Consider the following 17,776-nt stretch of genomic DNA (forward strand, 5'->3'; position numbering starts at 1 on the left):
CTGAAGAGATGGCAAAAAACATTTTAATGCTCTCCTCAATATATCTTTCAACTATAGTTGGGAAGCAGCATGGTCTAGTGGAAGGAGCCCGAGCCTGGGAATCAGAGGACCTGGGTTCTTTCTAATCCTGACTCCGTCACTTAGCTGTGGTGTGACCTTGGGCTGGTCACTTAACTTCTCTTTGCCTCAGTTTCCTCATCTCTAAAATGAGGATCAATATCTGTTCTCCCTCCCTCTTAGATTGTGAGCCTCATGTGGGACAGGGACTTGTGTCTAACCTGATTATCTCGTATCTAACCCCAGCACTTAGTGTAGTGCTTGGCACTTAGTAAGCGCTTAACAAATACTATTACAGGTAAGACCTTGAAAAGCATTAGAAAACCTTTCCACGGGCAAAGTCATGGCCCTTATTCCATCTAGTGAGGAAGTCTCCTCAACAAACAGAGGCAGGAAAAACATAAAGCAACTGAAATGGACAACTTACCCGCTGAGGCTTTTGCTCAGCATATGGCATAATAATAATTATAATAATAATAGCGGTATTTAAGAGCTTACTATGTACAAAGCACTGTACTAAATGCTAGGGGGATACAAGGTGATCAGGTTGTCCCACATAAGGCTCACAGTCTTAATTCCCATTTTACAGATGAGGTAACTGAGGCACAAAGAAGTTAAGTCACTTGCCCAAAGTCACACAGCTGGCAAGCAGCAGAGATGGGATTCAAACCCATGACCTCTGACTCCCAAGCCCGGGCTCCTTCCACTGAGCCATGCTGCTTCTCAACAGATACCATCATCATCACAGTCTTCAAGAAGAAAGGGCATAAATCAGATTGTGTCAACACTTGAGACATCGCACCATTCTCTGTGGCTGGCAAGGTCCTAGCCAGAGTCCTCCTGGACCTGCCACTCAAGAATATCATTGTTCTCACACAACCAGAATCATAATGCGGCTTCTACCTACAGTATGGGTTGGCAGACAGGATCAGACGGGGAAGGAGTTCAGGGAACCGCACTCTATTATACCTCAGAGGGGCGGCGTGACCTAGTGGATAGAGCACGGACCAGGGAATCAGAAAGATCTGGGTTCTAATCCCGGCTCTGCCACTTGTCTGTTATGTGACCTTGGGCAAGTCATTTTAATAATAGTAATAATAACAATGGCATTTGTTAAGCACTTACTATGTGCCAAGCACTGTTCTAAGCGCTGGGGGCATTCAAGGTAATCAGGTTGTCCCGCATGGGGCTCACAGGCTTCATCCCTATTTTACAGATGAGGTAACTGAGGCACAGATAAATTAAGTGACTTGCCCAAAGTCACACAGCTGACCAGTGGCAGAGCCGGGATTAGAACCCATGACCTTTGACTCCCAAGCCCACGCTCTTTCCACTGAGCCACGCTGTTACTTCTCCATATCTCTCCATGCCTCAATTCCTTCACCTGTAAAATGGGGATTAAGACAGTGAGTCTCACATTGACAGGGACTGTATCCAACCTAGTTAGCTTGTATCTATACCAGCACTTAGTACAGTGCCTGGCACATGCATAGTAAGCACTTAACAAATACCATTAAAATAACTATAAAGTATACACACACACACACACACACACACACACACGTGACTTCCCAGTGTTCAATCTCCTGGATTGCAGGATTCAAAGAGGCAAACTAACCATTCATCTTACCAGTAATTCCCATGATCTTCCCTGTTAAGAGGCCCTAAACCACAACTGACTGAGTCCAGGACACAGCTAAAAGGTGGAAAGAACAGGCCTCACCTTGTTTCTGCCTGTAAACCTTCACTCTCACCCCTATTTCCTGTTACAGGACACTTGTTGGCTTTCTCCCCACTAGCTACCTGAGCTTCTTTCATTCCCATCATGTGCTGCACTGTTCCTGAGCAAGGTTCCCAAAGGAGAACACTCTTCTTTACGCAAGACTCAATGGGTGTGTCTACGCATCAAGGGCTGCTCAGCAATTAGAAAGAAATGTAAAATTGCGAGAAGCAGCGTGGCCTAGTGAAAAGAGCAAAGGCTTGGGAGTCAGGGGATCTGGGTTCTAATTCCAGCTCTGCCACTTACCTGCTGGGTGACCTTGGGCAAGTCACGCCACTTCTCTGTGCCTCCATTCCCTCATCTGAAAAATGAGGTGGGATCTGATTATCTTGTATCTACCCCAGAGCTTAGTACAGTGTTTGGCATATAGTAAGCACTTAACTAATACCACAATCATTTATTATAATTAATAATAATAATGGTGATGTTATTAATATTAATGACAATAATAATAAAGATACTACCTGAATTTTAAAGGTGTAGACCTCTGCAGCCTCATTGAAAAACTAATGCCAGAGGGCTTGGTAACTGTACTTTTGGTCACAGTTAGCCAGCTCTCCTGGCAAATGATATCCTCACCAAAAATAATAATGTGCTTACTGTGAGCCAAGCCCTATACTGAGCACTTAGGTAGAAATCAACAGATTGGAGACAGTCCCTGACCCATATGGGGCTCACAGTCTAAGAGGGAGGGAGAAAAGGTCTTTAATCCCCATTTTCCTGTGAGGAAACTGAGGCCCAGAGAAATTAAGTGATTTGCTCAAGGTCACACAGCAGACAAGTGGCAGAGCTGGGGTTAGAACCTAGGTCCTTCTAACTCCCAGGCCGGTGCTTTATCCTCTAGGCCATGCTTCAATTAATTCTGCTAATTTAGCATTTTGAAATCTTTGTCATTTTGACCTCTTCTTTGATCATAGTTTAAATTGATTGGCCTTTTCTCCAAGAAAGTCAAAGCACTTGATTGATTGATTGATATTGTTGAGGGAGGGAGTATGGGTTTTTGGAAAGAGCGTGGATCGGGGAGTCAGGAGATCTGGGTTCTTAAGTCCCACCTTTGCCATTTGCTTCCTGGACCTCAGTTTCCTCATCTGTAAAGTGGGAAAAATAATAACTGCCTCTCCCTCCTGGGAGAGGATAAATTGAGGATAAATTGAGGGAGAGATTTGAGGATAAATTGAATTAATTGACATGAAAGGGAACATGTATTGTGCTCTCCCAAGTGCTTAGTACAGTGTTCCACACACAGTAACTGCTCAATAAAGACCATCGATGACGATGAAAGGGCTTTGGAAAAATTAAAAAGCTACATAGACGCAAGGGGTTATGATTAGAGTGGAGAGCAGAGCTGGGGAGGAATGGCAAACGGAGGTTATGGGTGAACGATACAGAAGGATGCTATCATCTGGATCTCAAATAATCCAGTCAGAGTTAAGCCTCATATCAGACCCATCACACCATTTGTTTGTGAGGTGAGAGAGAAATGCTGCGACCTGCGATCAGATGGGCAACTGAAGTAGCCAATCGAGGCCTGAGAGCGGAAAGAAAACCGGATATTCAGACTCTCAAGGTTTTATTGTTGAGATAAACCTGTTCGACAGCGGCTGTCAAGTTTAATATTTCACTTGGAGTTGCTAGAATGGCTCTCGGGTGCCTGGCTCGTACTAATAGGGCTGCAATCACTTAGAGTTAATCTACCTGTGGGGCAGGAATGGAGCATGACTCCTCTGACTGGCTTTTGAAGGCTGCATCCAGGTGCATAGCCGACTGACTCATCCTAATGGGGCGTTGGAGTGGTGTGAGACTGAGGCGTGGTGGCTCAAGGGAAGCATGCTGCCTCTCTCTTTGCTATTCTCCCATTGAAACCTAGTCCAGGTTGCCTTGCCAAGTGGAGCATGAAAACAATTATGTGGGCCAGAGCCCCGCTTTCCTGTGTCATCTGGCCCCAGCCTGCAAGGAGCTGCCTGTATATACCACTGTTTATATACCTTGATCTCTCCCCCTCTTTCTACCCTTACATTTGGGCATAAAACACGCCATCAGCTCTCTCCATCTTACTTGTCAACTCTCCACCTAGTACAGCCCACCTGGCGGTCTTCATCCCTCCCAAGTTTTCCATCTCACTGTGCCTTGTTCTCAACGCTTCCGCCTCCAACCCACGGCTCACACCCTTCTTCCCGTCTGGAACCTCCTCCCCCTTCACAGCTGACAGACCTCAGCTTTTCCCATCTCCGAAGCCCTTCTACAATCCCATTTCCTCTAAGAGGCCTTCCGTAATCAAGTTTTCTTCTTCGGGTGCTTTTGTGCCACCCCGGCCCTTTGGCCCTCACCGTTTGAACCTCTCTTTCGATTTCTACCTACGTAATCTGAAAAACGTTTGTCCCCGTTTTACAAAAGCCAGGGCTGGCGGAAGGGAGCCCCGGGTGGGGAGTCGGGGGATCCGGGTTCTAATCACAGCCCTGCGGCCCGTCTGCCGGGAGACCTTGGGCGGCTCACTTCACTTCACTGTGCCTCAGTTCTCTCGTCTGTAAAATGAGGGTTAAGATCGTGAGTCCCACGTGCGACCCGATGGGCTTGTATCCACTCCGGCGCTCAGTACGGTGCCTGGCATGTGGTAAGCGCTGAGCAAATACTGTTATTATTATGCGGTACAAGGTACCGGGCCCAGCCTGATCATCCTCTATCAACCCTAGTGCTTAGTACGGTGCCCGTCGCATAGAACGATAATGGTATTCGTTAAGCGCTTCCTATGTGCCAAGCACTAAGTCCTTAACAAATACCATAAGGGAGGGTGGGCATCAAGCCGCGGCGGGGCCGTCCGGATGGAGGGGGGCCAAAGGAGAAGCTTTCCCCATTCCCCCTTGCCTCATCCTAGTCACCCGCACCTGTCCCAGCCCCTTTTCTCCCTGTTTTTATGAAAAGCGGGTTTCATCTTCCGCATCCTTAACTGGCTCCGGGCGGCGGCGACGACTCGGGAGGGGACGGACCCACCCTAAGGGACCGTGGCGGCGGCGCTGCAGAGGCTCCTCTGGTCAGCAGGTGGCGACGGAGAGCGAGCCAGTGGGACCCGGAAGGGTCAGGGCCCCGCCCCCTCGGCCGGCGGGTGCGGGACGAGCCGTTTGCCGTTGCCGCTGCCAGAGAGCGCCGAGCTGCTGGCTGGACGGGACGGGACCGGCCCGGCTCCCTCCCTCCCTCTCTCTCTCTCTGCCCCCCCATGGCTGCTGCTGCTTCGGCCTCTGAGCGCCGGGCCTTCGCCCACAAGATTAACAGGTAAAAAGCCTCTCCCGACGGGGCCGATGCCTGCTCCCTGCTCCCTCCTCCACCCCACCTTTAATTGGATCCGCCCAGTCGCTTTGGGGAGGGTGGGGTTGCCTATTGCGATTCTTCTCCACCCCCCCCCCCAACACACCCATCTTCCCCTTCTCCCTAACCCCCCCCACCCCCCATAGTCACCCTTTCGTGTCGGGCGGGCGTTGAAAAGCTTTTAGTAACGGCCAGCTGCAACTAGGGAGGATTCGCAGCTTCTGCAGCGTGGGCTAAAAAGTCAAATCGACATACTCCCTCCCCCCTTTTCCTCCCCCCTTTTCCTCTCCCCTTTTCCCTCCCCCTTTTTCCTTTCCCCTTCTCTCCCCTCCCACCCCCGGTTCGTTTCGAGCTCCAGAAAAGCAAGACACCCTCCCCCCCGCCCGCCCCTCTCGGCAGTCCCCCCGAGATCGGATTGTTTAATAGGAACAGAAGGAAATTGCGGACTTGTGCTGTTCCTGCTGGAACGGGAGCTCTTTGGCATTGTCCTGCCTCTCAGCATTTCCTGCTTTTTGTTCCCCTTTGAGCGCTCTGGAGAATGAGAAGTCCAGAGATATGGTTTAGAATATGGGGCCAGGCGGTAAACTGTTTGGAGCCGCCGCTTTTCATTGACCTCCCCACCCTCTCCGTGGCTGTTTAGCCCCTACTTGGGGCACATTGGAATTTTGGAAGATTAATACCTTGTTGTTGTTGTCCGCTTTGGTGAAAAAGCTGCTCCAATTCCTGCACATAAAGGGTTGAGAAGGTTGGGGAGGGAGAGAGAGATGCTTTCCAGATTTCAAAGCAGCCCTGTGATATCAGAAATGGTAGAAAGTGGGGAGAGCAGGTGTATGTGAATAATTTAAGGGTGACCCTGGGCTTCCTCTCCCCAGTGGGCTCTTCCCTCTGCCTGCATAGTAGTCTGTATGGTCAGATTCCTCTTTCTGTCTCAGTCACTAGACCCAAGAGGAAACTTCAAATTAAGAGAACAAAGTAGAATCAGTTTGGTCTGGGTTCTGAGTTCCGACCCTACCACTTGGCTCCTGTTGGGGTTTCAGTGAGGTCCTGGAATCCTAGAACCAGAGAGGGCACCTTAAGATTATCGGGTTGGCCTTCTGTCTTCAGACAGCCTTGCTGTCTCCTCAAACAGTATCCTGGAAGGTACATCATTGAAGAATGTCATTTGGCTGTCAGAACTTCGGGTTCTTTAGGCAGAAAAAGATCCGGTGGTCCTAGGGGGCAGCAGGCCGGTCATGAGCCTGAAGTCAACCTTTTAGTCAGCCCTTCTAGAGTACTGAGTCCAGCGAAGTGTGTCCGTAATTAAAGAGAAATATAGGGAACTTGGAGGGAGTTCAGAGGGAGCCACAACCATGATTAAAGGGTTGCAAATGAGATCTAAGAGGAAAAGCTAAAGGAACTGGGATTATTCCATTTGAAGAAGAGAAAGCTGAGGGGCACGTTAAGAGTAGCCCTAAAATGCTATGAAAGATCCTTCCAGTTGGAATGGTGACCAACTCAGTCTCCACCAAGGACAGGACCAGAGGAGGAACTGGGATGTAATTGCAGTGAAATGAGATTTCGATTATAGGAAGATTCCCTGACCGTGACTGTTGTTAAACTCAGGAGTGGCTTACCGAGGCACATAATGAAACCTCCTCTTCTAGGTCCATAAAAATGGTATTCCTATCTGTATGGATGAGGTAAGTGTGTGCTGAAAGATGGGGGGCAGGGGGAACGGGTTCGTTGATCTTTCAAGGTTCCGGGACTGTGATTGTGGGGTGGTTTGCTCCAGTTATGGAAACAGTAGTGCTTTCATGTGAATGGAAATCCAGTGGTTGGGGACTGAGGAAGGAGGAAGGGACTGAGTTTTCCTGCCGTCCATTCAATACAGGGACCCTTTCTCTCTCCTTTTCCCTTGCGCCTGACAAGAAAATATACCAACTTGGAAGAACAAAGACCAGGTGGGAATCCCTGTGGCAGCCTTCCGGTTTTAGGATGCTCTTATCTTGATGACTGGCCTGTGTCAGTGGGAAAAGGCATGGCTCTTTTCCCATCCTAGACTGAGGCATGATGGAGCCTGCCATTGCAAATAGCGAGTGCATCGATGAAAGATGTTCTTTGTGTGCACTCTGTGGAAGGTTCTGTTGGGTGCCTATTGGGTTTTTTCAACCCCACTCATACATCTGGCCATCAATTACTGCCCTGTTAGATTGTAAACTCGTTAGCTGTATGGTATTCTTCCAAGTGCTCTGCACACAGAAGGTGCTCAATAACTACCATTAATTGATCGTTCCTCAAACATGAGCCTCAGAGTCAGCCTCGACTCCTCAGTGATCTTCAATTCTCACATCGTCTAATGCCGAATCCTGCCAGTTCTTCCTTCATGACAACTTTCAGATCTGCCCCATTCTCCCTATCAAAACATCTACCTCCTCAACAACCTCCTATGGCTGCCCATCCACCTCCGCATCAAACAGAAACCCCTTACCCTCGGCTTTAAAGCACTCAGACAGCTTGCCCCATCCTACCTCCCTTCACTGATCTACTACAGCCCAGCCCCCACAATCCGCTCCTGTAGCTCCAGCTTACTCAGTGTGCCCCAATCTCATCTATTTCACCGCAGACCCCTTTCCCACATCCTCCCCCTGGCCTGGAACTCCCTCCCCCTCCACATACACCAGAACACCACTCTCTCCACCTTCAAAACATTATTAAGGTCACATCTCCTCTGAAAGGCCTTCCCTGATTAAGCCCTCTTTTCCTTGGCTCGCTCTCCCTTCTACATCATATATGCACTTTGTTCTGTGACCTTTGGACACTTGATATTCTCCCCAACCCCGCAGCACTTACGTACCTATCTTTAAATTCTATATATCATTTACTTATATTGATGTCTGTCTCCCCCACTAGACTGTAAGCTCATCATGGGCAGGGAACGTGTCAGCTAATTCTGTTGAATTGTACTCTCCCAAGTGCTTAGTACAATTCTCTGCACTTAGTAAGCACTCAATAAATATCATTGATTACAAGCTCTGGTTACATTATGGCTAGACTATTATAGCAGACTTCTTGCTCATGTCCCTGCCTCCAGGCTCGCGACCCCCACCCCCCAACCGCATACCACAGTAAGCACATAAACTGTTGATGGATTGTCTTGAAGCATTACTTGACTTGCATCTCGTCAGTCCTGAAAACCCTCCTGGCTCCTCACAACCAATCTCAAGACTCTCCACCAACTCACCCAATTTACACCCCCACCCCACTATGCTCTCTTGGTTCTTCTCAGACTCACTTTCTAACTGTAACTCAGTCTTGACTCTCCCACCTTCATCCCCTTGCTCATGTTGAAATCCACCCTCCCCAAATTACAACAGAACCCAACTGTCCCCATAATCCCACCTCCTTAATGAATTCCTTTCTCTGGTGTATGTAGCCATCAGCCATTTCTAGCACTTTTGTACTTATTTGCTCCCGTCCTCAACCATTTTGTCTATTTCCACATTCATTTATTTTGTTTACTATAATTGTAAATAGTTTTATGTCTGTCTCCCCCATTGCAGTGTAAGCTTCTTGTGAGCAGGGATTATGTCACTTCGTTATGCAGGTCCCAAACACTTAACACTGCATCCACTGAGTGCTCAATAAAAACCATTACTATCTCTTTATGAAGATCAAACACATATATAGTTATTTCTGTCCTACGAATACTACTTGTAATATTTTGCACAGTGGGTTTTTTGAGCCCAAACATCTGGTTTTTCAAAGCATCTACCTCCCAGCTGTGCTGAGAAGGTCATCTCTATATCAGTGACTCACAGGTAATCTTGAGCACCATATCACAAAAAAGCACTGTACTTTAAAGGAAGAGCATTCAACAATAATGTTCAAAATACTGTTCTTTAAATAGTAATGTCCCGGCTTTTCTTAAGAGAAGTATAAAGCATCATCACTAAGAACCTGTTGCCCAACATTATGAGAAAGCCTACTCACTGTACCTCATTCTCATCACACCCTCCCTCCTGCCTGGACTCCCTCCCCATTGTGTCCTCTGCAGCCCATTGCTCTCCCCATCCTTAAAGCCCTTCTTCTTCTTTATAAAAAAAAAAAAGGTTTCGTTTAGCACTTACTATGTGCCAGTCACTGTACTAAGGGCTGGGGTAAGTACAAGTTAATCGTGTTGGATGCATTTCCCAAGTGGGGCTCACAGTCTTAGCCCCCATTTTACGGATGTGGTAACTGAGACCCAATTAGGTCAAGTGACTTGCCTAAGGTAACAGCAGACAAATCACATCTCCTCCAAGAGACCTTCTCTGATTAATCTCTCATCTCTCCACCCTGTTTCTGCCCCCAACTGCCTCTTCAACACTTCCTTATCACCTGTGCATTTGAGTCCTTATCCCCTAAGCACTTAGGTACCTTCTATTCTCTACACATCTTGAAACTCTGTTGTTTCTCCCTACCTGAACCTGTCTCCCATGATAGATTGTAAGGAATTGTCAACTAACTCTATTGTACTCTTTCAAGTCCATATACTATGCTCTGCACAGAGTAAGTGCTCAATAAATGCTATTGATTGACTGTACCGCTAGTCTCCCTCACTTTTCCCCCTAAACTGGCATGTTAAATTTGTGTTCCATAATAATTAATAATTGCCATATCTGTTAAGCACTTACTATGTGCCAAGCACTGTACTAAGCTTTGGAGTAGGTACAGGATATTCAGGCCCCACATGGGGCTCATAGTATAAGTGGGAGGGAGAACAGGGATTGGATCCCCATTTTGCAGTTGAGGAAACTGAGGCACAGAGAAGTTAAGTGGTCTGCCTTAAGTGACACATTGGTAAAGCAGAAATTAGAACCCAGGTCCTCTGACTCCCAGGCTTGTGAACTTTCCACTAGACCATGCTGCTGCTCCTGAAAAACCCCTCTAGACTGTAAGCTCATTATGGGCAGGGAACATGTTTACCAACTCTGTCATATTGTACTCTCCTAAATGCTTAATACAGTGCTCTGCATACAGTAAGCACTCAGATACCATTGATTGAACCCTCAGTTTCTTTTCAACCAATTTTTTAATGATATTTGTTAAGCATTTGTTATGTGCCAGGCACTGTACTAAGCGCTGGGGTAGATAGAAGATAATCGGGTTGGACACAGTCCCTGTTGCACACGGGGCTCACGGTCTTAATCCCTATTTTACAGATGAGGGAATTGAGGGCCTGAGAAGTGAAGCGACTTGCCTAAGGTCACGCAGCAAAGTAATGGAGCTGACCCGGGTCCTTCTGACTCCCGGGCATGGGCTCTATCCACTAGGTCATGCCGCTTCATGTCCTCACATCCTCTCTGGGGCGGGACCCCCAGTGGCCCCATGACCAGTGCCTAGGATGGAGTAAACTTGACGTTATGCTTGGTCAATTTACCTGGGAGACTTTTTAGGTTGAAGAAAGTGACACGAGCTCCCTTTCTGAACCACCCTGAGAGAGATGAGTTATGCGGGAGAGCAAAGGACTCGAGGCCCAAGTTGAAGTGAACAGAGGGTAGGAACTGTCCCAACTTGAAGGTTCAGCAAACTCTCTTGTATGACTGCGCTCAGTTGTTTCCAGTTAGATTCCATAGCCTGGCTAAGAGCACTTATTTAACCAAATTGTCGTGTTTTGGAACTGTAACCCTCTCCGGGAGAGGGCAGAGGAACTTGCTAGTTACTTTTTGTGCCGATAGTACTGAGGGGTGGGGTAAGTTTAAAGTTCATCTCTTCGGGTGCTATCAAAGGTAAGGTAGAGTTCCAGTAATTCCAAAATGACTCGGGTGGGTGGGGGAGGATAGGATTAAGGCTCAGTGAAAGCAGCTGTTGTAATGAAAGCTCTGTGGGGGAGTTGAGCCATGATGGCCTCCATAAATGTGTTCTGTGGGGCCTTTCTGTTGAACATTTAGGGACTTGGTGCCGTCAGAGGAACAGGTGGAGAAGAAACATCATCATGCCTGCCATTCTGTTTTGGAGCCCTGTTCTTGGCTGGAGAGGAGGCAGATGAAGGGTGGAAGTTGATTTTTCCCTATATTTGGAAAACAGTTGTGACTGTTTAGACTGAGGATGGTCCTGCTTGGAGCGATGAGGAACTTGAGGTCCATTCCCTCCTAACAGATTTACTCCCTCTCTGTCTCCTGTTTATATTGAATTTACTCTGTCATTCTTACTCATCTTGAGCATTTGTTCCTCCACTATAGATTGGGAGTAGACTTTGGGCCAGGGACCTGGTTGAATCAATGTCCATGTCAATTTTCCCAGGGCTGGGTTTGGTGTCCTGTATATAGTAAGCTCTCAATGTCTAAGCAGGCCAGGGGATAGAAGAGAGCATTGAAGCAGTGTGGCCTAGTGGAAAGTGCCAAGGCCTGAGAGTTAGAGGTACTTGGTTCTGATCCCGGTTCTGCCAATTGCTTGCTTTATGACCTTGGGCAAGTCACTTCACTTAGTACCTCAGTTTCCTCATCTGTAAAATGAGGATTAAATCCTCCTCTCTCCAATTTAGACTGGGAGCCCCATGTGGAACAAGACCTGTGTCCAACGTGATAAATGTGTATCTGGAACAATGCTTGACCTTCATTCATCCAGTCATATCTATTGAGCACTTACTGTGTGCAGAGCACTGTCCTAAGTGCTTTGGAGAGTACAGTATAACAATAAACAGACACGTTCCCTGCCCACAACAAGATTACAGTCTAGAGCCACATAGTGAGCACTTAATAAGTACCATTAAAAAAGAGAGATGAGGAATTTGCCTAGAATCGGGCCTTCTAATCCCATTGCTTTTAAGTGCTCCTCTCTCTCCTGCATGTCCTCACCAGCAGTGGCTACCACTCAAGATAAAATGGCCATCCAAGATGGCTGCCATTTCGGCCCTTATGCAGTAATGGGGTATTTATTTGCTATTGTTTTAATGAGATGTTCATCTCCTTGATTCTATTTATTGCTATTCTTGTCTGTCCGTCTCCCCTGATTAGACTGTAAGCCTGTCAAAGGGCAGGGACTGTATCTGTTACCGATTTGTACATTCCAAGCGCTTAGTACAGTGCTCTGCACATAGTAAACGCTCAATAAATACTATTGAATGAATGACACATTCAAACCTCCTCTCTCCTGTTCCGTTTCAACTCTGAAAACCATACAGCTCCCTCGAACTTGGGGATCTTTCCACCAGCCCATTGCCACTCCCCTGCCCCCAAGGCTCAGCTGTTGAACAGCTGCAGGCAGCACTCCAAAACCTGTTTGGGACTGGAATCAATTGGAAAAAAAAAAAGTCCCATTCCCAGCTGGAAGCCCTGGGATAAACTGAGGAAAATCAGACAGCCTGGTCTGGGGCATTAATCTGTTAGCTGAGTTTTTTTGTCTTTTCGTTTTAGCGTTTTTCATAGCATCTTTTTTTGTTTTTTCAAATGGCATTTGTTAAACACTTACGATGTACCAAGCACTTATTTCTAAGCACTGAGGTAGATTCAAGTTAATCCTTCCCTTCTCTCCTTTGATGTGCCTGGATCAGTCACTTCCCTGTTTTCCAGAGGGGTAACTGAGGCCCTGAGTGGCCCAGAGCTAGGATTTAAACCTCCCTCCCAGCTCCCAGGGTGCTTGTGTTGGATGCAGGAGTTCCCTGAAACCGAAGAGGCCTCTGTATTCAGATCGGTTGGGGGATGGGCAGAGAATTTGCATGATCCTGGGTATTAGATGCCTGAGGTAGCTCACACGTTGAATAGAATTAATAAACTGTGGTTTTGGGGCTGTATTTCAACAGATTGAAGTCTTGAGACACTCATCTTAGTGCAAAGCAAGATTAACTCTCCACAGCACAAACGTTTGGATTCCAATCCCTTCTCTCCATTGCCCACTGAGAAATACCAGCTGTTCTTTACAAAGAGCATGAATCTGGAAGTCAGGATACTCTACTGGGCCTGCTTCATCTCTTGGTGCCTCAGTTACCTCATCAGCAAAAAAAAAAATGGGAATAAGATACCTGCTCTCCCTCCCTCAGACTGTGAAGAGGGCAAGGTGAGGAGTAGCAGGTGAAGTGAGGCGAGCTGGAGAAGAGGAAGCCCTGTCTGATGATCTTGCATCGATTCTAGTGCATAGCCCATGGTAAACAAATAAGGGGTGAGAAGCACCATGGCCTAGTGGAAAGAGCATGGACCTGAGAGTCAGAGGACCTGGGTTGGAGTCAGTTCTGCCAGTTGTCTGCTCTGTGACCTTGGGCAAATCACTTAGCTTCTCTGAGCCTCAGTTTCCTCAGTTATAAAGTGGGGATTAAATAAATACCTGTTCTCCCTCTTACGTAGACTGAGAGTCCCATTTGGGACAGGGACTGTGTCCAACTTGATTAACTTGTATCTCCCCAGTGCTTAGAACAGTGCTTGACACATAGTGCTTAACCAATACTATAAAAATAATAATTTTAAAAAATACCTTATAAAACATAAAACCCTCCCTGCCAGGTCTCGGGGCAACCAAGTATGTTGCCAGAGGAGTTTGCAGTGAGAGAAAGGACAATTTGGCTACACAGGATTCTTGGAGACTGCCTCGGGGAGGGCATACCCTCCCCCAGTTCCTAACTGCCCCAACCTCCACCCTTCCCCTCCACTTTCTGCCCATGCAGTGGGAAGGAACTGGGAAGGTGGAGAATTGTAATGTAGGATGTTAACTGCAAGACTGGCATTCACATGTTTTAACTACCCTACAGTCCTCTACACTGTAAGCTTGTTGTGGCCAGGGAATGTGTCTACCAACTCTGTTATATTGTACACTCCCAAGTGCTTAGTACAGAGCTCTGCACATAGTATAGGCAATCCGATTGATTGAGCAAGGATCAGCTAAGGGAGTGGGATGATTGGGCAGCTCAGCTAGGAATGTCTTAGCTAGTTCTAGGACAGTGAATGAATTTGCCCTTTGAGAATGTTAAGAAGTTGTGAGGTGCTACTGACTCCCCACTCCCACATCATCGCTTCATTGCCCCCTCACCCCCTTTCTCCCCCTTATGTTAAAGAGAAAAAAAAATCGGAATTCATGTTGTCATTTTTGGCTTTTATGAGGCAGTCACACAGAACTGCATGGAGATTGCCAGCTAGGATCAGGGCGGGGTTTGAGGGGAGCAGTTATTCACACTCAGGGCAAAAAGGAACTGATGAAGCTGAACTCCTCATCTTCCCTCCCAAATCCCGTCCTCCACCCAACTTTCCCATTACGTTGCCAGCACCACCAACACCCCCTACCCCTTCACCTCTTAAGCCTGCAGTTAATGGCATTATTCTCGACCCCCACCTTCTCCTTCAACTCTTGTCAGTCACGTTTCCAGAATCTGCCCTTTCTTCTCTATCTGAATAGCCACAACGTTGATCCGGGTTAGATTGTCATATCCTGGCTCAACTATTCCATCAGCCTCCTTGCTGATCTCCCTGCCTCAAGTGTCTCTCTGTTGCTGGATCACTTTTCTAAAGTGCCATTCTGTGCACAGGTGCCCATCTCTCGAACACCTCCAGAGGTTTCCCTATTCCTCTCTGCATCAAGCAGAAACGCCTGATCATTGGCTTTGAGGCACTCAATCAGCTTTCTCCCTCCTATTTATTCACTCTCTTCTCCTTCCACACCTCAGCTTGCATTTACCATGCCTTGTTCACGGCTCTCCTGCAGTCAACTTCTTGCCTGGAACTCTCTTTCCCTTCACAACCAATGGGTCACTTATCTCCCCAACTTCAAAGCACTTCTGAAGTCACATCTCCTCGAGGAAGCCTTCCTTGATTGATGTCCAATCTCCTCATCTTATATCCCCCTGACCACCCTTCACAGCCACCTAAGCACTTAAGTTACTGGAACCCCGGAGCACTTATGTGCATCTCTACCTTCCTCCTACCAGTAATTTATTTTAGTGTCTGCCTCCCCCTCTAGAATGTAAGTACTGCAGGGCAGGAATCATGTGTACAAAATCTATTGGTCTCTCCCAAGGCCTTAGCACAGTGCCCTGCACACAGGGGCTGCTCAGTGAATACTATTGATTGGTTGGTTTGGTAGGTGAGAGTGAGAGAGTCCCTGTGAAGTGACTGTGCTGAGCTGCAGGCCTGAAGGAGACCGAGTTAATTTGATTACTCATCCCTTTGTGGGCAGAGTTGTTAGAGAGCTCTCCACTCTTTTCTACAGCCGGGTTGGCTCTGGGCCCAAGGGGCAATTAACCTAATTTCAAACAAACACACACAGAAGAGCAGTGATTGCCTGTACAGATTTGCTCTTGCAGAAGTGAAGAGAAATCGCTTTATCTTCCGAGTTCACCAACCTAAAAGCCTGCTGGTGGCTGGGCTTTGACCTCATCTTAGCTGAGTGCTGAACTCTTAAGGCAAAGACCTTTTAGGGGTGAAGATACAGACCCTGTGATTTCCCACTTACAAGGGGGGAAAAAAAGGCAGCTTGGCTCTTTTTTGTAGCTCATCCTGAGCTCTAGGGCTGTGATGAGTGAGTGGGCTTATTGAACTATTTGAACATTTGTGTTCACACTTTCCCAAGCATTTAATACATTGTACTGTAACCAGTAGATGCTTAATAAATACTGTTACTACTATTGAACCTTAAAGGGGGTGGGACGCTGGGGGGACCGGTGGGGGGAGACCTATAAACTCATTTAGGTCACCTCCCCTGCTGTGGATTGATCCCTTCCAGACCTCAGGCTATTAATGATTCTGGAGGCTTGGTTTCTCCCTGTTCACTTAGTAGCTATCTCCTCCAAGGTAAAAGACAGATCAGTCTTAAATTGGCTGCAGGATGTGTTTCTGTCTGTCTCTCTGTCTCTGTGTATCTGTCTTTCTAGAGGAGAGGGGTGGAAGGAGGGTGGAGAGGGAAGAAAACTTGGGGGAAGCATTTGGTATGGGTGAGGTATCTGGGTAAAACTGAAACATCTTGCCCTGTCTTCCCTCTTGTTCCTCTCCCTCCTGCTGGCCCCATTTTCTGGCATAGATTGGATAATAATGGTTTAGGTTTAGTGTGGTTGCATAGATGATCTGATAAAATGTCTTTCTGAACTAAAAGGAAATGAATGGGTGGAGGCTCAGAGGAGCTTTCCTGGAGAAAATCCAGCTGGCCCAGGACACCCATAAATCAGGCAGCTGGTTCCTGTGTTTCCTATCAGACAGGATTTGGTTGTCTTAGGAAGTGCCGGTTCCACCAGTGTTTACTTATGTTCTTGTTCACCCCTTCCACTCCCCCACCCCTTCCTCACCTCCTTTCTCTCCTCAAAGACCCTCGATTCCCCCCTCATCTCCCCACTCCCATCCCCTTGAGGATTGAGACCCAAGGTTGGAACATGGCAGATCCAGCCATTAGCTCCAGTCTGATACTCCAAGGCAGGGGATCTGAAAGGCTGGTGGCAAATACCAAAGGCAGATCTGTCTCCTCAGGCTACACAGCTGCTGCCTGCAAAGCTCCCCAAAGGCTCAGAGCTCAGAGAAACACTCAAAAGAAGCTGTGCAGGACGGAGCCCCCCTTGGGCCCTGTCCATCCTAGATAGCAATCCTCAGGATGTTAGCTCCCCCCACCCCACCTCCCCTGGTTCCCCATCTTCTCTGATTTCCTGACTCCCCTGGTTCCCCGAATCCATTTTCCAATAGTGTCCTGTAGGAGCACAGGGTGGGGGCAGGCACGCTATGGAGGGAGGGCGCAGGTGTTGCACTAAACAGCTTGTTTGATCTTTCCTCTTTCCTTCCATTAGTCCTGGAGGCCCCCATCAGCAGGAGCTTGGTGATTAAAGCCCATCATTTTGCTGCTAATGCCTTCTGACAGAGTCTCCATTTCAGGCTCTTAAAAGATTTCCCTCCCTCTTCTTTGCCTTTGGTGTTCTGGAATTGGCCGGTGGGGCCCAAACAGATGGGATTCTGTATGTCTGTGACCCCTTTTGACCCCAGTGGGGCGGGCAAAGGACTCAGGAGAGTCAGGGGGAGTGGGGAGGCTGGACCTCGAACGCCACTCTCCCTCCAGCTCCCAGTGGCGATCTCGGTTGACCTTTCTTGGCTCCAAGGGGTACGGGAAGCTTGTTCTTCTCTCAGATTTCCTCCTGTCCTTCCTCAGCCCTGTTGCTGAGATCCAGATGGTGGACTGCCTCACCTGGGATGGATGCGATTCCCAGCTAGCCAGTCGGGGGCTGTCATCTTAGGAATGGCTGCTATGTGTTATTAGCAGTGAGTCTGGCTTTATGGGGCTTTATGGCTCAGGATGATGAGGCACTGGGGGAGACTGGAAACCACTTCAGTGCTGGAGATTGAGTAAAAAAACTGGCTTGGGTGGAGTGTTTTCTATCTGGCTGACCAGTGGCCTGAGAGCCAAAACCAAGGGTCCACCAATGAATGCTGTGCGACCCTAGGCTAATCTCCAGCTCTCTCTGGGGGCTGTTTCCTCAGATTATTCTATAGCATCAGTGAAGTTGGAAGTGCTTGGGAGATCCAGGATGAGGGTGAGATCCCATCAATCCATCAGTGGTGTTTACTGAGTGCTTACTATGTGCAGAGCACTGCCTTGAACACTTGGGAGAGTATAATACCACTGAGTTGGTAGACCTGAGCCCTGGTGTCATTCTTTTCAGGGAGGCAGACACTCAAATAAATTGCAGGTAGGAGGAAGCAACAGAGTCAACGAAGGCATTTGGGA

The 17,776-nt window shown here is 47.8% G+C and overlaps 1 protein-coding gene across 14 annotated transcripts in view; it reads left to right on the forward strand.

Moving 5' to 3' along the window:
• The first annotated feature begins 4,954 nt into the window (after positions 1-4,954).
• The window catches only part of DOCK6 (dedicator of cytokinesis 6), a 76,516-nt gene continuing 63,694 nt past the window's right edge, over positions 4,955-17,776 (forward strand). For 11 of the 14 annotated variants that reach the window (XM_029052570.2, XM_029052573.2, XM_029052571.2 and 8 more), the window contains exon 1: positions 4,958-5,104. In XM_029052570.2, coding sequence (XP_028908403.1) covers positions 5,049-5,104 — 56 coding nt within the window. In that variant the 5' untranslated portion in view covers positions 4,958-5,048. Of the gene's footprint in view, positions 5,105-17,776 lie in introns of all 14 variants that reach the window. The other 3 variants (XR_005659558.1, XM_029052583.2, XM_029052581.2) reach the window with 1 other exon arrangement.

The sequence above is a fragment of the Ornithorhynchus anatinus genome, chromosome X2 (assembly GCF_004115215.2).
Source record: "Ornithorhynchus anatinus isolate Pmale09 chromosome X2, mOrnAna1.pri.v4, whole genome shotgun sequence".
Lineage (NCBI taxonomy): Eukaryota > Metazoa > Chordata > Mammalia > Monotremata > Ornithorhynchidae > Ornithorhynchus > Ornithorhynchus anatinus.